This window comes from Ascaphus truei, chromosome 2 (assembly GCF_040206685.1).
Source record: "Ascaphus truei isolate aAscTru1 chromosome 2, aAscTru1.hap1, whole genome shotgun sequence".
Taxonomy (NCBI): Eukaryota; Metazoa; Chordata; class Amphibia; order Anura; family Ascaphidae; genus Ascaphus; species Ascaphus truei.
Window position 1 is genome coordinate 337,729,400 of NC_134484.1, and position 27,063 is coordinate 337,756,462.

At 44.3% G+C, this 27,063-nt stretch overlaps 1 protein-coding gene across 9 annotated transcripts in view; it reads left to right on the forward strand.

The window, feature by feature from the left end:
- ULK4 (unc-51 like kinase 4) overlaps positions 1 to 27,063 on the forward strand; it is a 656,651-nt gene that overhangs the window by 624,345 nt on the left and 5,243 nt on the right. For all 9 annotated transcript variants that reach the window (XM_075586693.1, XM_075586692.1, XM_075586691.1 and 6 more), the window contains one exon: positions 3,001 to 3,089. In XM_075586693.1, coding sequence (XP_075442808.1) covers positions 3,001 to 3,089 — 89 coding nt within the window. The remainder of the gene's footprint in view (positions 1 to 3,000; positions 3,090 to 27,063) is intronic.

A 27,063-nucleotide genomic window follows, 5' to 3' on the forward strand; every position in this document is an offset into this window, starting at 1 on the left:
CATAAAGGTATCTTTGTATCCGTAGCGATATCGTTTAAATACCCTCCGCTAGCTGAGGGAACCTCCGGATGAGGGAAAACTTAAAATGCCTCCTGCCTGCTGCACATACACACCGCTGTGGGAATCAGTAGTCCTCCGACACCAGTACCAGCAGCTTCAGTGTCCGTATCAAACAGCAGCAAAAATGCAGGGCAATCCGTTCCTCTCTCGCTAGCAGCCTCAGAGTAGCGTGATGACGTCACCCAACGCGTTTCGTCTTCATCAGAGGTTATATATATATATATATCAGTAAAGGTTGCATTAACAAAAGATGTGTTTTTCAAAATATAATATCACATACAGTATTTCATCTTTATATACTGTAAGCAGATCTGCCTAAATAGCCACCTAACATTAACACAGATACAGGGACACTTTTTACAGAGTGACTTTTTGGAGGCTATAAACTGTTTAGTAATAGCACAATATTTGTGTGAACGAATATTAAAATAATTTATATATGAAATGTAGAGTATACATTGATAATTACAGTATACAATATTGATGTATAGTAGTTTTTCCCCGAATAGTAAGAAAACAGCATTAATGCCAATGTGCACATGTCGGTTCCTCTTGGCACAAAAAAAGATGGTTCTTAGAACTTTTACTAAAGGTCAGGCGGCAGTAATAGACATTAAGGAAGATGGAAAGGGCCATTTGGCATTTACCTCTGAATAAACCTGATGATTCAGTGTAAGATCTGCTATCAGACACGGCATTAATCAGTGATCAGTGCGTCATTTACATCCAAATAATGCCAACAAGTCCCTCAGAGGAAAGATAAAGCGCGTCTAGAGAATCTTTCCCACATAGCCTCGCCTGCGCAACCTTTTAACTAGATGGTCTGTGGATTTCCCCTAGATGCTAGGTGATGTAGTGCAGGGGTGCTCAAATCCAGTCCTCACGCACCCCCAACAGGTCAGGTTTTCAGAATATCACTGCTTCTGCACAGGTGGCTCAGTCAGTCCCTGCTTCAGCACAGGTGGGTCAATCACTGATTGAGCCACCTGTGCTGAAGCTGGGATATCCTGAAATCTTGACCTGTTGGGGGGGCTTGAAGACTGGAGTACCCCTGATGTAGTGTGTGTAAAAAAAGAATAAATATATGTATATATCAGTTTCATTTTAATGGCACATAGCAGAATGTGATCATGATGCAGAATGTGCATCAATACAATCCACACAATGATGAGTAATTAGCTAAGTTGCCGATCAATCTGTTCTCTTGTGATCGATCGGGGTAGATTCTGCTTGGGGGGTTCACTAAATGGCTGTCAGTGCAGCAGAAGCGGACCAAAGATGCAAAGTTCGGTGGAGAAGATCATGTGACCAGGCAGTCACTAGATACAATTGGTGCACTTCTAGAAAAGGAGCAGGGCTCAAAAAGGGGTGTGCCAGAGCCTGTTTCAGAAGAGGAAGGGGATGTGACTATGCAAATGGTTGCTATAGAAACAAAAATGCTTGTTACATTATAATACATAATAAATGTAATTCACATTGGGTTTTTAGAAAAAAAAATGCACAAGTATTTTTTCATAGTACAGGGCTGATTAATTAAAAAAAAAACACATGTAGGATATTGCTTGGCCTGCAGCTTAAAAACCTAAAATCTAATAACACACCTATTTAATTAAGCATACGGGTAGCTCCGTGGCTGGTACGGTACTATACTAAGATGCATTGACCTTGACCCCTTGCAGACGCACTTACCAGAACACCCTCCTACTGTCTCTAAGTTCTCCCTAATTAACACTAAGGCTGAGTCCTCGCTGGCGCTGAGCGGGCGGTGCCTGCGGCAGTTACTTACATATATAGATATATGTAAGTCCCCGCTCGTGCGCGGACACATGCTCACCCGCGCTCGGCACTTAGGTAAACAAAAAAATTATACTTTCAAGTGCGCTCAATGGACACCCCCCCAGTGCACGCGCAAATGCCAGGACACCTGGCGCTCATGGTTGGAGCGCTCTCCAAGCATGAGCGCACTCCGGCCTTAGATTGTAAGTTCTTTTTTAGCTGCCCCCCCCCCCCTCCTATTGTTACTGTCATGTCGCTTATTCCCATTGTGTTATATTATTATGGCACGTGTATTACTGATGTGAAGTGCTATGTACCTAAATGGCGCTATATAAATAAAAATATACATACATACATTGACTTGCATTGTATTTAATGCTAGATCTGGTGCGATACCCTGCATTGATTTTTGAGGACTCCCGGCTTTTGTATCCCCGTGCTTTAGGCACCAAAAATGTAGATTTAGGTTTCTAAGTAAAATGGAAAAAAAAGTTGTGGTATTCATTACGCATACAGTACTAGCATCTCGCTCCCATCACTGATTACAGTATAGCCTTAGCCGCCAGTGAAGAAGATCACATATGTAGAGGAAATAAAACCAGATATCACGTGAGCGTTGAACATGGCAACATTACACATCAGTTACTCTCTCCTGCTTTTCAGTGCAGATGATCTGCTGAGGGACATAAGACTCATTGCAAACTGTCAATAAAGGTTAGGATTTAAAGGATATTTGGTAAAATAATTGGGACCCGAAACAGTACCTACACACGTCAGATTTCATTGTATTGTTTTATGTTGGACCATTTTGCACCAGAAAATCTTTGATGAAGAATAAGGTTATGGGTAATATGTATCATAGTCTCCCAGTTGCAAAACTATGGGACGGGGACGGGGACGGGGGCGGGGGGACGGGGACGGGGGCGGGGGGGCGGGGGGACGGGGGCGGGGGGGCGGGGGGACGGGGGGAATAAAACGTTTTAAAGGTAAAAAGTCAAATGGAAAACAATGAAAATCATGTGATCTCCAGAGAGTCCAATGTGTCAAAAGTGCTCTCCTGTTCAGCTTTTACTAAATATTGAGACCTCTATTATGCTCTAAAATACTTCCTTGTGTCCCCTTCTGCATAATTAATAGTACTTATAGACTTTCTTTACATTCCAGATAACATCAAACGAGAAGCATTTAGAAAGTATGAAGGATGACGGAGCTGTTCTTCTTCACACTCTTGAGACACTGGCTCATGATGCCAGGTGAGTCCCTTCAGGCAAACAGGGATTTTGACGCCTCAAAAGGGGCAGCTATGCCTTACATATACTGTACAACTTTCCAATGTATGGGCTTCCTTACACTGATTCCATCACTCTTACAGTGGACATTTTTCTTATTTGTGTTCTGTTACAAATGAATGTTTTTCTTTTCAATGGGTACAGTGACATTCTTAATTTACTGCACTGCACATTTAGTTGGTTAGTTAATAATGGCATTATGGTTACTTTCCAAGGAATTAAGCAAGGGTTGACACTGTTCAGGTTAATACAGGGATCCACAAACAGCCACAACAGAGATGATGTAAAGAACATTCAAATGCTCCAAAGCATGTGGTTAGCATGGAAGCATTAAACATTTAGAATATACTATTTTTTTAAAGTAGTAATCCGCTTCCGTTTGTGTAATAAACACACAGACTGTGTCTGCCATTGGTTTCATTTGCTCTTATGTGGGACTGCGCCTTTAATCCATTTCCCTCCTCTCCCATCCAGTCTTGTGATCACCCTCCCCTTTGCACTACAAGCTTCTCATGTTCCCTCCTCCCCTCCTCTCCCATCGCCTCTGTGCTCATATCACTCACAGCTTCCCCCTTGCTCTGTGCTTTGATCTTGACCATAGTGTGGGAGTCTGCTATGTTGGAGAGTTTATTTTATTTTTTTTGTTCCGTTTTGTTCCCTTTCATTCACACACTGGCCTTTTTTCACTGGTGGCTCATTTTGGATGATAGGAAAATAACATACTGTAGTTACTCTCAAACAGATAAGAATAGAGTTACATGATTAAATAATTCACTTAAAACACTCCTTTTGTTCTCAGTGAGTATGTTGTATTGTATGTCTTTATTTATATAGCGCCAAGAGTGTACTCAGCGCTTCACCAAGAATACAGTACAGGGAATTACAATAATACAATAAGCGCAGCAAAATCAGACAATAGGAAAGGAAATCCCTGCCACGAAGAGCTTACAGTCTAAGAGGTTTGATGGGAAACTTACAGAGACAGTAGGTGAGGGAATAAGTGCTGCTCTCATAAGCAATAAATATTGGACTGTTTAAAGTTACAGTCCCAGGAAGCACTAATCCACGGTGATATGTTTAATATCTTAAAGAGGCAATCCAAGCAATAAATCAGTTCTGTAGTATTACCGGTAGGTAATACTTATTGCATTTTTTATTATTCAACTCTTAAAGCAGCAGTCCAAGCTGCCGTTTTTCTTTATTTTTTCCCCCCCTTTAATATGTGCATCAATACAATCCACACAATGATAAGTAATTAGATAAATTGCCGATCGATCCGTTCTCCTATGGTCGAACGTCAAAGATTCGGCTCGGGGGTTCACTAAATTGCTGTCAGTGAAGCAGAAGAGGACAAAGTTCTGTGGGGAAGATCATGTGACCAGGCAGTCACTAGATACAAATGGTGCACTGCTAGAGAGAGGGCAGGGCTCAAAAAGAGGTGTGCCAAAGACGGATTCAGTCGAGGAAGGGGATGTGACTTTATAAACGGTTGCTACAGAAACAAAAAAATGCTTGTTACATTATAATACATTAAAAATGTATTGCCATGGCAACGCGTTGCCATTCGACCCCGTAGCATCAATTGACGCTGCGTTGTCATGGCGAAGTGTCGCCAGAAGCTGCCGGAAGATAACCCCCAATCACCTTCTTCCTTCCTCCATTAATTGATATTGCTTATTCACATACTGTACGGTATCTAATTTTATTATACGGTACTGTATTAAATAAATATAATCGTTATACTTCATAATTACTGTGTGTACTGCATATATTATTGCCGAGTACAATATTTTGGGTCATTGTATATTTAAAAAGGCCTACTTAGCCTTGGTCAGGAACGTAACCGTAATGTATAACAGTGATCCTATGGGAAAATGGGTTTCGCATTTAAAATAACGCATTGTGTCGGATAACCGAGGAGACTGCCGGTACTGAGCATCTTTTGATTTCCATTGCAGATTTTAGCACCTTCCCTTTCAGTGAAAGACCTTTGCAACACTTTCCTGTTTGTGATAATTTGTTGCCAATATTCCCAGCAGTTTGAGCTGCAAACTGTAACAATAGACAATGTTACCTTAGTAATATAAGAATAAATTGTAGCTGCTGAGTTACACTGACCGAAGGATTGATTGAAACAGAAAGGCGGCTATTTCGCGAACCCAGGGAAGCAAAATGTTTGCTTTTTGATCATGGGAGAGCGAATCGATCGGCAGGTTAGGCAATTCTTTTTTTAATCAAGGTAATAAAAAAAAATGTATTTATCTTTTTAAGTGCCGCTTGGATTGCCTCTTTAAACTAAGGTGATAAATGCTTTAAAAATAATTATTTATTTTTGACGTTTTTGCAACAGGGACTCTGAATGGGGCGTAGGGTGATTGTCAATCTTCTTTTCTACTGTCTGACAACAAGATAATTAGATTTCTTCTCTCCCTTCCCCTGTCAAACTAACAGTAATGAAAGGGAACAGAACAGAGGAGAGGGGACCCATACATTAGTACAGTTACAAATGTTCTAAGCTTCAATTTACTAGGTTTGCAAACATATCCATTTGTACATTGTCTTGCTGAGGATACAGTTGAAAGTCACTGTATTACTGCCTTTATCTCACCATGGTCCTTCCTGAGAGGCGACCTTTCACCTTTCTGCTGATAATGCGGCGTCACAGCGCATTGCAAAAAAACACAATGCCCACCTGATTCAGCTGGCAGCAAACTAGGTAATTACTTGTTAAAACAAATCTGGATTTTTTTTTTATTAATGCTGCTCTGCAATTGCTATCAAATTTACAAAGGTTTGCTTACTTCACAAGGACTTTCTACTTTGTATAATACATCATATTAGATGAGATAGTTACATAGTAGATGAGGTTGACAAAAGACGTATGTCCATCAAGTTCAACCTATGCTACATTTAGACAACAGATACTTTATCCTATATCTATACTTACTTATTGATCCAGAGGAAGGCAAACAAAAAACCCCAGTGTCATATCACCCAATGACATCTCATAAGGGGAAAAATAAATTCCTTCCTGACTCCAAGAATTGGTAATCGGATTGCTCCCTTGATCAACATCCTTCCCATGTATACTTATTTGGTATATCCCTGTATACCTCTCCTTTCTTAAAAGATGTCCAACCTTTTTTTGAACAAATCTATTGTATCGGCCATCACAGTCTCCATGGGTAGTGAATTCCACATTTTAACTGCCCTTACTGTAAAGAACCCTTTCCTTTGTTGCTGGTGAAATCTCCTTTCAACCAAAAATTTTTTTATTGCGTGCACGGTACAATCATCACATACGCTACCAACCTATTGTCATACATAACGGTACCCATAACAGCTCATTTTGTATTTGGGGTCACAAAAGACATACCGGGGATACGCACAGACCCACCAGACTTACGGCCAGACTACACCGGGAAAAAAGGTGGGGAGGGGGGGTGGGGGGAAAGGGTGGGGCTGTCCCAGACCGGCTCCGAATAAGCTGGGCTCGTCCTGGCAATCACAGCCACAGAGAGGCTCCGGATCATTTAGGTTTTGGAGGCTTCAGGTTCGTCGGATCTCGGGCGCGCTGCTATCTTATTGTTTGCGGACGTTGCGAGTATGTACACTAGACCCTGTTCACTCACTTTGCTACCAAATTTAGTTGTTCCTCTTTGTTGACTATATTCTATGTCTCCCCGTCAGCTACACTCGTCCAAGGAGAACGCGCCTAGAGCTATTAAAGCAGTATGTTGGAGGCATTGATCCCTGGGATATCGTTCAGGGCTAACCATGGAGCCCAGACTTTTAGAAAGGTTGTGCCGGTGTCGTTAACCAGACTCGTTAACTGTTCCATCCGGCAAACGTGCCAACTTCGATTTCTGATTTTTGGGATATTTGGTATTTCGGGCTGCTTCCACAATGCTGCGATTTCGCACCTCAGGGCAGTTGCAAAATGTGCAATTAATTTGTGCTCCGACCTGTTTAACCCCGGGGTGCGTCTGGCCAGCAGAAACAACCAGGGGTCCAAAGGGATCGTGCAGTCGAGAATTCTCTGGAGCCAATTTCTGATATCTTCCCATATTGGGAGTATCTTGGTGCAACCCCACAGCATGTGCAGCAAGTCTGCCTGCTCCCCACATTGTTTAGGGCACAATGGAGGGTAGCCCCTGACAAACTTTGATAATCGTAGTGGGGTCAAATACCACCGCATCAGGACCTTATACGCGTTCTCCTTCAACGTCGTGCAGATTGAGCTCTTAGCTGCCGCCAAGACAATATAGTCCCAGTCTTCGTCCTCTAGTGTGTCCCCTAAGTCTTTTTCCCATCTATTCTTATATTTTAACGTCACGTCGGCGTCGGGAGTCGGACAGACCACCGCTTTGTACATTGTAGAGATAAGTCCCTTGGTTCCTGTTCCAGTAGAACAGAGCTGTTCAAAATTAGTGCGTTTAGCGCGAATGGGAAATTTATCATAGAAAGCTCTTAGCTGGAGGTATCTAAAGAATTCTGAATTTGGAATTGATTTTTCAGACTTAATTTGTTCAAACGGTTTGATAGATATTCTACCCTCCAGGTGTCGAAGGCGAGTATAGCCCTTCTGCGTCCATATAATAAAATCTTTCTTCTGCAGGCCCGGAGCGAAATCAGGGTTTCCCAAAATTGGGGTCATCAAAGAGTGTTGTCTCATCAGGACGTGTTTATATTTGCATTTGTCCCATACTGCCAAAGAGCTGACAACCACGGGGAGCGGGTGTGTGAAGTCCTTGCGGACCTTATTTGGGAGCCAGATCAGGTCCTGCAGTGCCACCGGGGCACAGCAGGCCGCCTCCAGTTCCACCCATCGCCTCCGACTAGGATGGGTGTGCCACTGGATAATTTGGGTTAATTGGGCCGCTCTGAAGTATGATAACAGGCAAGGTACCGCTAATCCTCCTCTTGTTGTGGGTCGAATTAGTATGCTAGTTTTGATGCGGGGGGTTTTATTACCCCAGATAAACTTCACCATTGCGGACTGTAACCGAAGGATCTCTTCCCTGATTATAGGGACCGGAAGAGTCTGAAATAGGTACAAAATTCTGGGAAGGAGATTCATTTTTAGAGATTGAATCCTGCCAATCCAGGATATGTTGTACCCTGCCCATTTCCGGAGATCTTCCTTCAGTGTCCGTATTAGTCTGGGGTAATTTGCCTTATACAGGGTGCCTGATTGCTTCGTGATATTTATCCCTAAATATTTTATGGAGGAGGTTTGCCATTTGAATTCAAAGTTCACCGTGATCAGTTTCTCAGTGACCTTAGGTAAGTTGATACTTAGGGCTTCTGATTTTGCTTGGTTAATTTTGAACCCAGATATCGCATTAAATTCCCCTAGTAATTGGAAGACGTTTGGCAGAGAGGTGAGGGGCTGTGATAGCGTGAGTATCACGTCATCAGCGTACAGGGCCACCTTATGTGGCTGATCACTAATTTGGATTCCTACTATATTCGGGCTGAGGCGGATGTGCGCCGCTAGGGGTTCGATGCATAGCGCAAAGAGAAGGGGTGACAGAGGACAGCCTTGCCTGGTGCCGCTCTTGATCTGGAATTCTTCCGAGGGGAAGCCCTGGTGTCTGACCTTCGCCGTCGGTCCCTGATATAGAGCGAGAATTGCCTCTATCATTCTCCCACCTAGGCCAAACGCCCCCAGCGTCTCTCTCAAGTAGGGCCAGTCAATTCTGTCGAACGCTTTTTCTGCATCTAAACTAAGCACCATAGACGGGATATTCTTTTTTTGCGCCAGATCAATCAAATCTATAATCCGTCTGGTGTTATCAGCTGCTTGTCGACCACATATGAACCCCACTTGGTCAGGATGGACCAACTTGGACAACACCTGGTTAAGGCGGTTAGCTAATAGTTTGGAAAAGATTTTTGTATCCGAGTTTATTAACGAAATGGGCCTGTAGCTTTTACAGTCCGCTGGGTCCTTTCCTTGTTTGTGGATTACTGAGATAGACGCCTGGAGCATCGAGCCCGGGATGGGGGCACCATCCAGGAAGGAATTACATAGTTTTAGTAGATGAGGAGCTAGTATTTTACGAAATTTCTTATAATAGAGATTGGAAAAGCCATCTGGGCCTGGGGCCTTGGCTGCTTTTAATGACTTCATTACCTCTAGGAGTTCCTCGATAGTAAAGTCTGCCTGTAGTGCGTCCCTCTCCTCTCTGGTCACTTTAGGCAAATGAGCCTCTGCTAAGAACGTCTTTAGTCGTGTTTTTGTGGTTGGCGTGTGTGCCACCTTCGCCCCATCGTAGAGGGTTTCATAATATGTTTTAAATTCCTGAACTATTTTTTTGGGGTCAGAGGTCAGATCCCCCTGCTTTGTCCGAATTGTCTGAATTTGGGAGACTTGGTTTTTGTCTCGTAATTTGTTGGCAAGTAGGGTATCTGGCCTGTTTGCTTTCTCAAAAAATTTCCGTTTCGACCATGTCAGCTCCTTTTCAGTACGGGAGGTCAGCAAGATATTAAGTTTGGTTTTAGTGTCTAGCAACTCCTTAAGGGTCATTGCATCTTTACTATTTTTATGTCGAGCTGAGAGGACTGCCAATTCTTCTTGCAACTGATTGATTTTTTTGTCCTTCTCCCTCTTTCGCTTGCTTGCAATCCTTATGAGCTCTCCTCTCAGAGTTGCCTTATGGGCCTCCCATAGGGTAGCCTGCGAAGTCACGCTTCCCATATTCTCTTGAAAATATTCCCTGATTCTATCCCCTACCTTTTGTGCAATATCGGGGATTTTTATTAAAACTTCATTAAGTTTCCAGTTCGCTCCTGGTCTGTCTAGAATAAAATCGGAGCACCGCAGCACTATCGGCGCATGATCTGACCACGAAATATCGTGGATGCCCGAGTGGGAGATCTGCGAAACCATTCTATTGGATACAAAGAGGTAATCTATCCTACTATATCTGTCATGTGGGTGGGAGTAAAATGTAAATCCTTTGTCCTGGCGGTGTTGTTCCCGCCATATATCTAACAAATTATTAGCTCTCAGCCCTCTATTCCAGGTTTGTCTAACCTTTGATTGAGCTTTGCCCTCCGGGGTGCATCTATCCATTACTGGATCTAGTGTCTGATTAAAATCGCCCCCTAGTAGTATGCATCCCTGTGCTATCCTCTGGAGAACTGAGAAAAACCTTGCCAGGAAAGCTTCTGTGCCTTCATTTGGTGCATAAACGTTTGCCAGTGTGATCGGCTGACCTCTTATTTCGCCGATTATAATTAAAAATCGGCCGTTGTAGTCTTTTTTAATGGTCTTAATCGCAAAGGGCAAACGGTTATGCAGTAAAATAGCTACTCCTCTTTTTTTTTTGGTGGCTGAGGCTGAGTACCAATTCCTAAATCTATGATCTATATATTTTGGTGAGCTAGTTTTGGAAAAATGCGTTTCTTGTAACAGAATTATATCAGGGTCCGTTTTTTTATAGTCCGCTATAGCTAATCTGCGTTTCCCTGGATTGTTAAAGCCTTTCACATTGTGTGAAATAATAGTGATCCAGTTACTCATGAGTGTATTGCCTAACCTTTTCTCTATTGTAATCAACCGTCCGAGCCCATGGTGTGACGAAGGCTGGGGCGCTTATCCAGAATCCCTCAGACGTCTGCTGGTATTGAAGACTCTTAGTGTTGTCATGAACTCTGCTGGCCCAGTTGTGGGGCTTGGTCCTCAGATCTATCTCCGGGTTCTGTTCCTTGACCTTGTTTCTGGACTCGCGGTCTGCATGTGGGAAAAACGAAGGGGCACACACCGGGGAAACATGGGGAACACAACATAGACAAATAGAACCTTTGGTGTACAGACGGGGTCGACCCCCCGCTGTCACTCTGGTTGCCCCTCCTGGGTGTCCGGTCAGGTCTCTAGCCCGGGTGGTTTCCCTCCCGTCCCTAGAGCCCCCTCCCACCGGCCCAGTGGGGTCTTGCATGGGCTCCCTGAGGGATAGCCCCCAGGTGCCCACGTGGAGTCCCATGACGATGGTAGGCGTGAGCTCTCCTCCCTCTCCTTCCCGCCAAGTAATGCTATATAAAACAAAAACAGTAACCACTTCCCCCTCCCCCCCCCCCTTTCCTTTCGTCTTCTCCCTCCTTTTTGTGTTTTTTTTTTTTTTTTTTGTAAACCGGAACTATTGGTAACTGTAACTCTCTCTGCTTATGTCTGTATTCTGTATTCTGGGATGTGTCCTGTATCTATAGAGCTATGGACCTCCTTATTTTCCCCCCCTTACCTCTAGGGCCCGGGAAGCCCTATTAATTCTCTCAGTGTTTCTGAATTACGCTCTGTATATAGTGAGCTGTGTATGACTTTATTTTTATGTGAACTGGTGTTGATGTGACTGAGTTTAGACTGTAGTTCATGGCCTCGGTGGGTGTTTAGTCTACTCGCGACATTGTCCGTCGCGGGTCTATGACGTATGTCCGCTTTTGGCCTCTTGCCTTTAGTTTGTACCACCTTTGCCTCTACCAAGATGGCCACCGGGCCATATCCTGTTACGTCCTTCCGGTCGGCGCCATTTGCTCTTCGGCTGGTCACAGAGATGGATGCCTTCCCGCGTTGTCTTCCCGCCATTGGTCCTTCTTCTTCCAGTGCTGATTTCTCCATCTGCCATGGCCAGGAACGCCTCCATCTTGGTCAGCTTGCGTTTCACCGCCATCCACTGTGACCCGCTTCTCTCCTTTCAGCCGCCCGGCAAGGTAAGTGTGTCGCTGATCTTCTTTTTCAGCTCATCGGACAGTGTGCAGCCGCTGCCACGTATTTTTAGGGGGATATTTTTGACCCATTGCTGGGCCTTTGTTGGGGGCTGGCTCTTCACTGCTTGGGTTGAGAGTGTATATTAACAGCGCCATTTTGGCACAAACTGGGTCCGCAACTGCGGAAACTTTAGGTTGGTTTAAGCTGAGTTACTTGAAGTAAAACGCATTGCAGTGTCCACTGTTTAATCGGTATCGCCCCTCTGCGGCTCCCGCCTCTGTTTGGGGCTAGCCACTCTCTGCCATTCCACCTCTCGTGCTGGCTCCTCTTGAGGCCTGTTGATCGGGGCCTCTTTCACTCCCAGTTTGTGGAGGAAATCGTCCCCCTCCTCTGGTTCTCTCATGGAGATGGCCCTCCCGTTCTTGATGACAAGTAGGCCGAACGGGAAGGTCCATCTGTATCTAATGGCTCTGTCCCGGAGGAGCCTCGTGACCGGCTGCAGTTTCTGCCGTCTAGCCAGTGTGAGAGGGGAGAGATCCTGAAACAATTGGAGGGTAGTTTCCTCGAACTTGCAGGCATTTTGGGTGCGTGTCTTCTGGAAGAGTGATTCTCTGGTACGGAAGTAATGCAGTCTTGCTATTACATCGCGTGGCTGTTGATTAGCCACAGGTCTGCTCCTGAGAGCTCGATGGCAGCGGTCCATCAGGAGCTCCTGTGTAGGGGTGTCGGGCAGCAGGGACGCCATCCAGCGAGAGACAAAGTCTTCTATCTCTGTAATCTCTTCAGGGATGCCGCGGATCCGTATGTTATTGCGGCGATCCCTGTTCTCTGCATCTTCCTGCCGCTCTGCTAATTCCGTGATTTGGGCTTGTAAGTGTGAGGATCTCTTGTCAGATTTTCGTATGGCTTTTGAAGTTGCCGCCATTTTCTCCTCCAGCGCCCCTGTGCGCTCCCCTACTCCCTGAACCTCCTTGCGCAGTTCCTGTATTTCTGCCCGAAACAGTTTATGCATGTCATTATAGAGCCGGTCAAAATCACAGCGCCTTACCGGCAGCTGTTCAGGCTCCTCCACTGCTTCCTCCTCGCGGTCGGAGTCCGACCCTGCGGCTGAGCTCGCCGCCATTTCGGCTCCGGAGCCCTTTGCCGCAGATCTGTTGATGTATCTGCGAAGATCGCCCGTGGCTTTCTTTTTATTAGGTTGCGGGGCCATCGCTGAGTGCTCTTTATTTACTGAGTATAAGTGCCGGGGATTAAAGATCGCAAAAAAGTGGTTTTTTCAGCTTTGATGAGTTGGCGGGGGACGGAGCTCTAGGCTTAAGCAGCCATCTGCCTTTCCATCGCGCATGCGCCTCCTTGTGAAATCTCCTTTCATCCAACCTAAAGGGATGGCCCCGAGTCCTCTATACTGCCCGTGGGATGAATATTTCTTTTAAAAGCTCCTTGTCCCCGAATATATTTGTATATAGTTATCATATCCCCTCTTAGACGGCTCTTTTCTAAAGTGAATAAATCTAATTTAGCTAGCCTCTCCTCATAAGTTGGATTGTCCATCTCCTTTATTAAATTGGTGGCTCTTCTCTGCACTCTCTCTAGTTCCATAATGTCTTGTCTAAGGAGTGGTTCCCAAAATTGTACTTCATATTCAAGGTGGGGTCTTACTAATGCTTTATAAAGGGGCATAATTATGTTTACTTCCCTTCCATCCATTGCCCGTTTAATGCAAGATAAGATCTTGTTTGCCTTTGCAGCTACTGCATGACTTTGGGTACTATTGCTAAGCTTGCTGTCTACAAGAACTCCTAAATCCTTCTCCATCAAGGATTCCCCCAATTTATCCCCATTTAATTTGTAAGTCGCCTGTTTATTCTTGCTTCCCAAATGCATAACCTTACATTTATCTGTATTAAACCTCATCTGCCATTTACCTGCTCAAGTTTCCAGTTTCCAGATAAAAATGAGGATGCCAACTAATCTATTTTAGGGGTAGATGAAGGATGAGAAGACTAGAAAATGATCATTAGAACGAAAATAGCTTTCCTCCTTGCTGAGTCGTTACGGGAATGACAAGAATAGTACTGTTAAAATTGTAATACTCATTACTCTATTTGTTATTTCAATTAATACTAATATTCCGAGGCGGAACTAGGTATTTTTGCACCAGGATCGAGTTCCATGAACTCTGACTCGCCCAATTTATATAACCCTGACAACACAAGGCCCTATGTTGTTGAGTGTGGGGGGGAAGTGTTCACTGCCCCTCTGAATGTGACCCTGTGAGACCTCTTCCCTCTGTAACTCACCCCATCTCCTTCCTCGGTTTCTCCTTATCCCTCCCTTTCTTTCCCCCATCCTTTCTTCTTATCCCCCATACTCTTTCTTTTTCCCCTATCCTCTCTCTTCTTCCCCATCCTTTCTTCTTCCCTTATCCTCTCTCTTCTTCCCCTATCCTCTCTGTTCTTCCCCTATCCTCTCTGTTCTTCCCCTATCCTCTCTCTTCTTCCCCTATCCTCTCTCTTCTTCCCCTATCCTCTCTCTTCTTCCCCTATCCTCTCTCTTCTTCCCCTATCCTCTTCTTCCCATATCCTCTCTCTTCTTCCCCATCCTTCCTCTTCTTCCCCAATCCTCTCTCTTCTTCCTCTATCCTCTCTCTTCTTCCTCTATCCTCTTTCTTCTTCCCCTCTTCTCTCTCTTCTTCCACTATCCTCTCTCTTCTTCCCCTATCCTTCCTCTTCTTCCCCAATCCTCTCTCTTGTTCCTCTATCCTCTCTCTTCTTCCTCTATCCTCTCTCTTCTTCCCCTATTCTCTCTCTTCTTCCCCTATCCTCTCTCTTCTTCCCCATCCTTCCTCTTCTTCCCCAATCCTCTCTCTTGTTCCTCTATCCTCTCTCTTCTTCCTCTATCATCTCTTCTTCCTCAATCCTCTCTCTTCTTCCTCTATCCTCTCTCTTCTTCCTCTATCCTCTCTCTTCTTCCTCTATCCTCTCTCTTCTTCCCCTATCCTCTCTCTTCTTCCCCATCCTTCCTCTTCTTCCTCTATCCTCTCTCTTCTTCCTCTATCCTCTCTCTTCTTCCTGTATCCTCTCTCTTCTTCCCCTATCCTCTCTCTTCTTCCTCTATCCTCTCTCTTCTTCCTCTATCCTCTCTCTTCTTCCCTTATTCTCTCTCTTCTTCCCCATCCTCTCTTCTTCCTCCCATTCTCGCTTTTCTTCCCACGTCCTCTCTCTTCTCACTCAATCCTCTCTCTTCTTCCCTCCCACCCTCTCTCTTCTTCCCCACATTCTCTCTTTCCCCATTCTCTCTTCTCCCCCCATTCTTTCTTCATCCTCCCATCCTCTCTCTTCTCCCCCCCATCCTATCTCTTCTCCTCAATCCTCTCTCTTCGTGCCCCATCTTCTCTCTTCTTCCCTCAATCCTCTCTCTTCTTCCCCATCCTCTATCTTCTCCCCCAACCCTTTCTCTTCTTGTCCCGTCCTCTCTTATTTCCCATCTTCTCTCTCCCCATCCTCTTCCCATCCTCTTCCCTTCCCAGGAGAGAGCTCCTTTCCCCCATCCTCTCTCTTCTTTCCCCCATCCTCTCTCTTCTTCCCCCATCCTCTATCTTCTCCCCCAACCCTTTCTCTTCTTGTCCCGTCCTCTCTTATTTCCCATCTTCTCTCTCCCCATCCTCTCTCTTCTTCCCCCATTCTCTCTCTTCTTTCCCCCATCCTCTCTCTTCTTTCCCCCATCCTCTCTCTCCTTTCCCCCATCCTCTATCTTCTCCCCAAATCCTTTCTCTTCTTGCCCCGTCCTCTCTTATTCCCCATCTTCTCTTCTTCCCCCCATCCTCTCTTCTACCCTCATCCTCTATTGCCCCATTCTCTCTCTTCTTTCCCCCATCCTCTCTCTTCTTGCCCCATCCTCTCTTCTCCCCCATCCTCTATATCTTCTTTCCCATCCTCTCTTCTTCCCCCCATCCTCTCTTCTCCCCCATCCTCTCTCTCTTCTTCCCCCAGCCCCTCTCTTCTTCCCCATCCTATCCTCTCCTCCCATCCTCTCTCTTCTTCCCCCCCATCCTCTTCATCCAATCCTCTGTTCTTCCCCCCGTCCTCTCTCTTATTCCCTTATACTCTCTCTTCTTCCCCCGTCCTCTCTCTTCTTCCCCCGCACTCTCTCTTCTTCCCCCGCACTCTCTCTTCTTCCCCCATACTCTCTCTTCTTCCCCCATACTCTCTCTTCTTCCCCCACACTCTCTCTTCTTCCCCGTCCTCTCTCTTATTCCCTTATACTCTCTCTTCTTCCCCCGTCCTCTCTCTTCTTCCCTTATACTCTCTTCTTCCCCGTCCTCTCTCTTCTTCCCTTATACTCTCTCTTCTTCCCCTGTCCTCTCTTCTCTTCCCTTATACTCTCTCTTCTTCCCCCGTCCTCTCTCCTCTTCCCTTATACTCTCTCTTCTTCCCCCGTCCTCTCTCCTCTTCCCTTATACTCTCTCTTCTTCCCCCGTCCTCTCTCCTCTTCCCTTATACTCTCTCTTCTTCCCCCGTCCTCTCTCCTCTTCCCTTATATTCTCTCTTCTTCCCCCGTCCTCTCTCCTCTTCCCTTATACTCTCTCTTCTTCCCCCGTTCTCTCTCTTCTTCCCTTATACTCTCTCTTCTTCCCCCGTCCTCTCTCCTCTTCCCTTATACTCTCTCTTCTTCCCCCGTTATCTCTCTTCTTCGCCCGTTCTCTCTCTTCTTCCTCCGTCCTCTCACTTCTTCGCCCTGTCCTCTCTTCTTCCCCCCCATTGTCTCCCCCCCCCCCCCCCCCCCCCCCGACAGATCCTAATAACAGTAGACACTGACACTGCACCCTTGCAGTACACACATCATGCATACACTTGCCACTGTGCAGTGCTGGGTCTGGGAGTTCTCTTCTAATCCAAGGGAGTATCAACAGACTATCAACAGACTATCAACCTCTCAACCAATGCACAGCACTTGACAGAAGATAAAGTTTAAAAGATGCAGACGGTCCCTACTTGTGGAAGATTGAGCTGTCTGCCTGCCCCGGGGCAGGGTGGTGCACTCTGTTGCTGGGGTCGTGGTGACTGACAGGTTAAGTCACTGCTGCAGCACAGGTACCTGGGGGGATTTCTGCGCCCCCTATCAGGCTGCACCCGGAGCACTCTATATCCCCACTGCGGAATATGTTGGCGCTTTACAAATAAAGGATAATAAGAATAATCTCTCCCGAGATCCGAAGAATGTAATTTCCCACAGAAATATGTTGACTGTCGGAAATAATGGTTTTGATTTATCACATATAACACAAGTTCTAAACAGAAATGTAAAAGAACAAGGGATATATTTGGAGCACTTTGCACTGCCTTCTTGAAAAAAGTTGTTTTGCATATATTTCACCTTCAACTCCCTTTGTGGTGGAGTAGATCATCTCAGAAGGATTGAAGCCCGTGCTCTCTGTAGCTGTTTTACATAATTGATCCCATCTCTTCTGATAATTTGCACCAAAAGACGTTCCCCTTAGGATTAGGTACTATTATAATACTCTCCAACACCAGCAGGGTGTGAACACAATAATCACTGCATATGTGAGGACAGTTTCTTATTATATTACAACCTTTTTTAAGATTTAAAGCTGATTCCCTTAAATGTCCACCATGGGCGAAGGCGATAAATCTTGCAGTAGTTTTTCTTTTTATGTTATATTTGGGTAACACGGCACTATACCCAACGGTTTATATAAAAGGCTTGCAGTATGGCCATTCCCTGCAAACGGACCAACACAATGCTAGTGTGTTTCCTCTAGACCTGTGTGGATCTTGTATATATTCGTTGCTAGTCTCACTTTTTTCTACCTGTTCGCATTCCCTTACTCCTGCTTATATTGTGAGGAATTTATACTGTATGTACTGTAGGGTGAGTCCACCACAAAGTATGTATTCTGCAAGCCGACTCTATGCCTTGGTTCACCTTCCAAGACATAATGGATAAAAAATACCACTTCACATGTTTCACCTGTCCACAAATCTGTCTTTCCCCATTATCGCTTGGCATGCAATGCTTCCACGGAAGCCAGGGATTCTGGGTAATGACATGCAAACGAGCACTCACAGTGTGTGACTTTTTTGCTTCTTGTTCCTTTCACCATGGACCGCTATAAGCTTATGCCGGCCATATTACACAGCTTTTCAGCACAGCCTGGGTTAAAGAAGTGCAGAGCCAGTAAACCAACTCACACAGCTGTTTCAATCTTTTGGGTCTCATCAGTGCTAGGTTGGTTGTTGGCTCCGCAGTGTGAAGCTGGTAATGGGTATAACCATCCAAGAAATAAATGCTGTGGCACTCCAGTCTTGATATCATCTTTGTAGATTCTTGATTCAAACATACATCAACATTTCGGTATCTCTAGACCACCTTCATCAGGACTTACAATAGTGAAAATATGAGTGCTATACACAGGGTGGTCAATACAGACCAGTTAATTGTATACACGGTAAGCAGCCCTGGCGGACACCTATGTACGGAGTGCATCTCTCATATTTGTCTTTATCCAGTGGGTATAACCAGACATGGCTAAGACATCATGGAAAATGAGCAACTGTTCCTTGAGTATATTTTCTTCCTGCATTGAGGTGTGCAGCACATTACTCAGCAGTTCTTCGAACACGCTGCTGGCAGCGACAGGGTTAGGAGTTGCCTCAATGTGAGTTCTACAGAGTATTGTCAGAGAAAAATGAGCTTTTCTTGAACATATGCATCCCTGCATCTCATTACCCCAGTACAATCTACTTACATTTGCTATTCTTTTCTGGCGTTTCTTCATTTCCTTGACTTACTTATAATTGCTTTTCCACGTTTTAAGTACCCTCTGCATTTAATGAGAAAAAAGGTCTGATATTACACTCCATTATTCTATCAAGGAATTTGCATTTTTTAAATTAAGTTATAATATATAAGCTAGACAGACTAATCAAGCAATTTTCGCAAAATATTAAACATTTGCTGCTGTACATTCCCTTGAAGAGCAATGTACGCAATATCCTAGGTGTTTTTATTTTTATTTTAAAGTCAAGTTTTCATGCCGTTATTAATGAGTTTCAATATACTGAGCATCCTTTGACTTATATCGCAGCTTTTTAGCACTCCCACCAGCCGTGCAAATTCTTTGTAACACTTTCCTGTTTGGGATAATTTGTTGCCAATATTCCCAGCAGTTTGAGCTGCAAACTGCAACAATAGATAATGTTACCTTAGTGATCTAAGGATAAATTGTAGCTGCTGAGTTACACTGACTGAAGAATTAATTGAAACGGAAAGGCAGACATTTAGTGAAGCAGGATCTTTGCGGATTGATCACGGGAGAACTAATCGATAGGCAGCTTAGGCAATTAGTTTTCAACATACAGTAGGTAATCAGGCTGCATATACTTATTTTTGTATTTTTTAAGTACCGCGCGGACTGCCTCTTTAACTTAATGGTGCTCGCTTTCCCCTCTGCCACACAAGAAGTATAAATGACAGTCTGTCATATTCAGCATAGGGCAGGGCGAACACGAACTATAGGGGGGGGAGGGGGGACAGGGGTATGGACCGGGAGGGGGAACCCTCGCCACTGCTAATCAATGTGAGGAGTGGTGGTGCTACTATCAGGGGTAAATATAGATAGCAACGACAAGAGAGAGAACCCCAAGGAGAGCACTCACACACTCATAGAAACAAGTGTACCTGTGGACAATGTGGTGTAGGTGAGGATTGGGTAAATGAAAACAATTTATTATGAGTCGTAACTCAGGAAAGTAAAACAGGAACGCTGTGGATCAAAGTGCAATACTTAGCGGGAGCCAGTGTAACAGCGAATTAAAATATGGACCGGACGTAGTAATAACTGTGACCAGTGTACTGTCTATACTCTAAAGGACAGAGATGACAGTGTAAAGGCCAAGTAGCAGCACTGAGACCCTAATAGTAGCTGTGGTAACTGGAGATAGCCACGTGGATGCCTGGAGAACTTAACTGGAGGTAAAGGTAAGTTCTCACCTCGGGGGGGTAGCCAATTTATAGTATAAAGGGTTAGTCCCTGGAATGAGGTATAGATAAATCTTCCCATAGGTTGATAATCTCTGGGTTGGTACTGCAGGTACCGGGTGTCGCTTAGTACAGTGCAGTGTACACTAAACAATCAAGTGCACTCCCAGTGGCATGTAATTGAGATAGTTCTTACCTGCCAATAGATTGTGCATATATGCAACAGGTGTACCATGGCAGGCAGGGTCAGTAGCTGCTAGAACAGTGCACAAGTAGTGCCTGTTTACATGTAACGTCCAATAGCATGGACCGTAGAATACATCCGTCCGTTGTTAGCAGTCCTAGATACTAGGTGTTGGCTAGGCACCTTCAACTAATGCAGGGTGCTTGAGTATACCGGCCAGAGTGAACTGCTAAGTTAAAAGAATATACATAACGCTACAATAGCATAGCTCTAAACGAGGAGCTACTAGGGACGGATGCGCTCCGACCACGAGCACTCGTCCCGCCCCTCTGACGTGATGACGTCATAAGCCGCCGACGTACGTTTCGCTGGTGCGTGCTTTGTCAAGGCTGGGGCAGGGCGAAGACTAGGTTTTAGTCAATGATTTCAGTGTCTTTTCAACTTAATTCATGATTGATTGGATCAAAAAAAAGATACCATTTTAATCTTGTCATTTGAAATGATGACACGTGATAGGCTTATAATGCACTTCTGTTTGCTAAAATGAAAGTTTACAGCATCTGGAATATCCAGTTTGTATTCGTCCGAAATGTAATAAACCAGATCTATTTTAGATACAACCGCAAATAATGAGCCAGTCCCATAGAGCAGGCAAAAAAGAAGCATATCAACTTATCAATGTTATTGACTTCCATGGAAAGATGAAATCAACCCAAAAGTGAACATTTTACTTATTTGTGACCCAGAAAAAAAAGAAAGAAAAAGACATAAAAATGCAGTTGCTTTTTTAGTTTTACTATCAGGTGGTCTAGGGTGTTTCACCTTAGGCTGCGCTTATAGTGACGGTGACGTCAGGCTGCGTTCACTGGAAAATCAAATTGAGTTAACTTCCAGCGATCGCGACCAAGCCGTCGCGTCGTGCTTACTATAAGCGCACCCGACGGCGGCAATGCATTTGTTTTGACGCGTCGTCGCTGTCGCCGGCACTATAAGCGCAGCCTTAGGCTAAGATTATACTACCTGCGCGATGGAGCGCGTAGCCTCGCGCACTCCTGCAGCCCCAGCGATCTGTGAACGTGGCAGCAGGAGATTGGGGAGGCGTGGCAGACGCGTCACGAAGCTGGTTCGACCTCATTGGCTGAACCACTCACGTGACGCGAGCGCCATCACGCGCTGTATAATACGACACTTGCACCTATCTTATTATTATTATTTAAGTACCAAAACATGTGAAATCTTATATATTTGTTGTTGTTTTCTTTTAACTAAATCAGTTCTGTAGTATTGGATAATAGTGACAGGTTTTTTTTCTTTGTTTTTATTCAACTCTTAATACCATATTAATTTGTTTGAAAGCATCCTTTGATTTCTATAGCAGGCTTTAGCCCACCTCCCCAGCGGTGCAAGATCATTGCAACACTTTCCTGTTTGGGATCATTTGTAGCAAATGTTCCCAGCATTTTGAGCTGCAAACTGTAACAATAGATAATGTTACCTTAGTAATATAAGAATACATTGTAGTTGCTGAGTTACACTGACTGAAGCAGCTATTATGTTAGGCCAGAGGATGGCAACATGCGGCTCTTTCCGCACTTACATGCGGCTCTCCACAGCTGCTGCCTCTCTCCCTCACTGTGCTGCTCTTGGCTGCGGGAGGGTCCGGCCGGCGCTGGTCGGACCTTTTGTTGCCACCGGGCATCTACCCAGCTGCTGGCCCGCGTCCTGCACTGTCCCACGCTGGGCCACTCTGTGATGTCAGTGTGCGCCGAAAGTTGCGACACGCACGTCTGGTGTGTGCTGGCCTCAGAGAGACCCAGCGTGGGACAGTGCAGGACGCGGGCCAGCAGCTGGGAACAAGCCCAGCTGCAACAAAAGGCCAAACTAGCGCTGGACGGGGGCCCCCCCCACAGCTACCGGCAGCACAGTGAGGGAGATAGTATATATATTATTCACATCTTGGACAGGTCTGCAACCCTGCCTTTCAACCATTATCACCTAGCGTACAGTGCTTCCACTGCAGCAAGGGATTCTGGGAAATGGCATGGAAATGAGCACACATTGTCTGAGTGGTTTGACTGGCTTTGCATCTAATCCCATGCTGGGCTTAAAAGCTGTGTGAACAGCAGAGCATTTGCTTATATGGGTTCCATGTAACCTTGGATGCAACCTTGTGGCATCTCTTACTTTAAAACCAACATTCTTGAGCTTTCTTTAGTAAATCTATCCTTTTTTTAAATAATTTTATGATTGATCTCTTTGTCGTGTGTGTGTGTGTGGTGTGTGTGTGTGGTGTGTGTGTGGTGTGTGTGTGTGTGTGTGTGTGTGTGTGTGTGTGTGTGTGTGTGTGTGTGTGTGTGTGTGTGTGTGTGTGTGTGTGTGTGTGTGTGTGTGTGTGTGTGTGTGTGTGTGTGTGTGTGTAAGTACAGAATATTTTATTTTGGGTTTCTCGTAGTTGTATTTCTGGAAGTGGGCCAAACTTGCTCCTTCAAGAAAACATTGTGATATTTGGACAAAAAGTGCAACAGATTACTGATAATGCGCCTGGAGAGATGGTGATTAATATGCTTTGCAGAAGATAGCTCCTCGTGTAGTGCTATATATATATATTTTGGGGGGGAGAGGTAGTGTGTGTGTATTTGGGGGGTAGTGTGTGTGTATTTGGGGCGGTAGTGTGTGCGTGTATTTGTGGGGTGGGGGTAGGGTATGTATGTATGTATTGTGTATTTCTAAATGGCATACTATTTTGCACAGAAAAACAATTAAAAACCATAATAAAGGGACTTATTGTGAGATGCATTTTATTCCCCCACATATTTTTTCTTTTCCTTAATTTTGATTAAAGTAAGTTTGTTGTATGTTAATGCAATGCTTATACAGTATATACCTATTCGTGTATGTGCAGTATATGTATGTGTTTGTGGAGGTGTAGTATTCATGCATATGATGCGGCTCTCGGAATATTTTGGACAAAGAAATGTTTTATAAAATGTCTCTTCTTCCTTGAAAGGTCCCTGTGTGAGGCACACAATCAGGACGTGTGCATTTGCATGTCATTTCCCAGAATCCCTTGCTGCAGTGGAAGCACTGTATGCTGGGGGACAATGGTGAAAGGCGGGGTTGCAGACCTGTCTAAGACAGCGGTGTGCAAAGTGGGGGCGCGACCCCTGGGGGGGGCACGGGACTGACGAAGTGCCGGGGGAGCGGTGAAAGCCTCTATAAACGTGACTTACCTTGGCTCCGGCGGCATCTTAGACGCGTCGTCATGGCATTGCAGCGTCATTTGGTCATGTGACGTCACGTTGCTATGGCAACCATGACGTCATGCCGCCGGAGCCGAGGTAAGTGGTGGTAGGGGGGGGGGGGGGCGCGGAGAGAGGGGAACCACCAGCAGGGGGGAGCAGGGAAAAAAGTTTGCACCTGGTCTAAGACATGCAAATGAGCACACAGTAATATTTCTGTATAATAGAAATATATATATATAATAGAAATATTACTGTGTGCTCATTTGCATGTCTTTTTCCCTGCGCCCCCCTCCTGATGTTTCCCCTCTCCCTGCGCCCCCCCCCCCCCCCACCTCGGCTCCGGCGGCATGATGTCGATATATATATAGCGGAAATAGCCATGTTAGTCCAGTTGCGATAGTGCAGAATAAGTGAGTACTTCAGTATTATCTGATACATTTTCCATCATTCTTTCTTGTGACCCAGAGAAATTGAAATTATATAAACTTTCTGAAGCATTTGGTTATTGTGGATAGTTTTAAAAAAATTACTTGATGACCCACCTTCAGCAACCAATAAACATTTCAATACCATGAGCGCAATTTGGTCCTAGGCAAGCTGCACCTTTAAATACATATGCATATATTATAGATGTCTATTTTTGTGGTAAAATTAGTTTTCCAGCTCTTGAGTTAGTACAAAAGTGTTCTGTGATGCATCATATTACTGGCGCATCGGTATTCTGCCGTGGAAATGGGGTTTAGGTTTTGTTTTAAGCAACATTACCATTACAATAGTCACTTCTGCCCTGTGATTGTTCACTTTAACAGCAGTTGTTTACTGCATAACATACACTTACATTTGAGTTGTGACTTGAGGAACTGTTCTTGTTGCAAGGGACCACGTTGTTAATGGCTTTTAAAACTGTGAAGTTATCACTTAAAATGTTGATTAATGTGCCCACGCTCTGAATCTTGTGTCTCACAATGTTCCCTGATGTTGCATGTAACATTTTATTTGCTGGAGAGACAGCCATACAGAATAAATGGCTTTAAATCACCAATTATAATTGCTTTCTGTTTGCTTTAATACCCAATTTCATTGTACCTTACAGTAAATAAAAAAAAAAAGCTGTGTGTGCTGTGCACGCGCATAGTAAGTGAAACTTCTTTGTGTGTTGTCAGCAACATATAAAGTAACAATAATATTAGATGTTGTTATAGATGTTTGTAATAAAATGGAATCATTTTCAGATGTTACAATTGTATAGTTTTATTTTTGCTTTTAAAAATCCATACTACCATTTTTAATACATGAAATAGTCGACTTATGATAACTGAAGTAAGATACATATATTGTCGATTGTAAACTATCTAAATGTCGTTGAAAAACCGCATCAGTAGTGGATCCGGATGTTGTAGTTGCTATGGCTGGATTGGTGTTGAGAATTAAATTGAATTTTTATTTACTTATTGGTGTTTGTTTTGGTGTTTTCGTAGCTCTAGTACGAGCACGATACTCACGCACTCTCTCTGTTTTAGTGTTAGCCATTTTTATTTTTGAAATTATTTTTTTGAGATTATTTTGAACGTAATTTTATTTCTCCTCATAACTGTGAATTCCTCGTCTATGTGTGTGAATATGTGTGTGTGTGACAGTGTGTGAAAGTATATGTCTGTGTGTGTGTTTGTGAGTGGCAGTTTGTGTGACACAGAGGGTGTGGGTGGGTGGTCTGCGCTCCGTGTCCTCTTCTCCTCTGCTGCCCATGCGCGACGCACTGCCGAGCTCCAGAAGCCTCTGCGCATGCGCGCCGGAGAACTGAGCGATGCTAGCGCTTCTGCGCATGCGTGGCATCCGTCAGCAGCGCTATCACTACTGCGCATGCGCGGCATATGTCAGCGGGCGTGTGGGGGGAGCGGCGGCCGTTAGGAGCGTGACGTCATTTCCGTTTCACATTTTCGTCTCCATGAAGGAGTTTTGTTCCATCAAAATTGACTAGGTGCCACTAAAGAAGTTTCACTTCAAAAATACCTCCTGTGGTGCATTTGCATGTCTCAGCCAGGTCTGCAACCCTGTCTTTCCCCGTTATCGCTGAGCAAACTTTGCTTCCACTGCAGCCAGGGATTCTGGGTAAGGACATGCAAACAAGCACTTTATTTCGTATCCATTTTAACATGGATACCTATAAACATATGCGTGCTGTATTACACAGCTTTTCAGCACAGCCTGGGTTAAAGTAGCTTAGGAAATTAAAGTTAGTATAGAAGCAAGTTATACGGGATGGTACGGAATGTTTCAAAGCAGCAGGCTGTTTTGTTTTACATAGGATTGATGCAGGGAGTCTCTGGACATGAACCCCATTAATTTCAGCCCCGGAGATATTTACCTCCGTATGCAGTGCACGTAGCTGCCTCTGGCTCGCAAAGCTTTTGTTCATGTAATGGAGTTTCAAAGCTCCTGCATCCTGCGGGCCAATAGGAAGCCGTGACATCTTCCGGTGCGGCTTCACATTGGCCTTCATGACGCGGGAGCTTTACACTTTGCCGAGATACTGGCGCCCCCTACGGAGGAGGTATCTCGGGAGGCAGGTGCGACCCGGAGCTAAAATGAATGGTGTTCAACTCCGGAGACCCCCTGCTTCAAACCTGCGCAAACACATGAAAAATTCATTTAAGAGAACCGTCCCGCTCGGATTGCCCCTTCAAGGACTGTCTCAGGGGTGCATGTGAACTTCCAGAGCAGTGACTTTCCGTCTTGTGAGATTGTAAGAATGAATTGTATTTAATCTTTCAAGAACATATTGTAACTCGATGAAAACCTCAGGCTGCCTATGCTATGTGCCTATATTGCCTATTACTAATAAAATGAAATAAATTCATTTATTTCTATATCATTTATTTGTAACATTACATATTATTACAAAAAAAACAGTAATGGCAGTTACTTTAGTTTTCAAATATACAGTGTGTGTGTGTGTGTGTGTGTGTGTGTGTGTGTGTGTGTGTGTGTGTGTGTGTGTATATATATATATATATATACAGTGTTCGACAAACCTATACATTTGCTCGCCCCAGGCGAGTGGATTTAACATCGTGGCGAGCTCCTATTGGCCCAAGCAGCACACGTGTGGTATTAGGTGGCGAGTAGATTTTTTGGTGATTTGTCGACCACTGTATATATATGTATTACAATGAAAAAAGCATGCTTATGAAGAAGTACACGGGCATGCCAAGAAAGGGATAACAATGCAAATTTATTTACTGTTTATTTACAAGGGGAGAAAAATTAAAAGAGGAGGGGGACTCACATCTACCAAACATGTATTCCGTGAGGCAAAGGCACGTAAATGGGTCAGATTGAACACTAAGAGTAATCAACAACACAAGCAGCTCTGAATCAAGCATGCGTATATACCTTTACACAAACTGAAGATTTGTGCACATAACATAAGGAGATTGCTGTTGTTGAAAAATAGTAAATGCAGAAAATGGAGGCAATAAATGTCCAAGTATTAAAGATGTAAATACATCACCATTAAAACGTATTTATATATATATATATATATATATATATATATATATATATATATATATATATATATATATATATATACCATAATACTGAGTTAAGTTATGGTGAGTAAAAAAAGTGACAAAAACCCTCCACAGGAAAGCAAATATGCAAATACAACTGTATGCTCATCTGCATGTCTTACGCAGGTTGCAGACCTGCCTAAGACATGCAGATGAGCATACAGTTGTATTTGTATATATATATATATAGATATATATATATACGGTATATACCAGTACTGAATTCTTT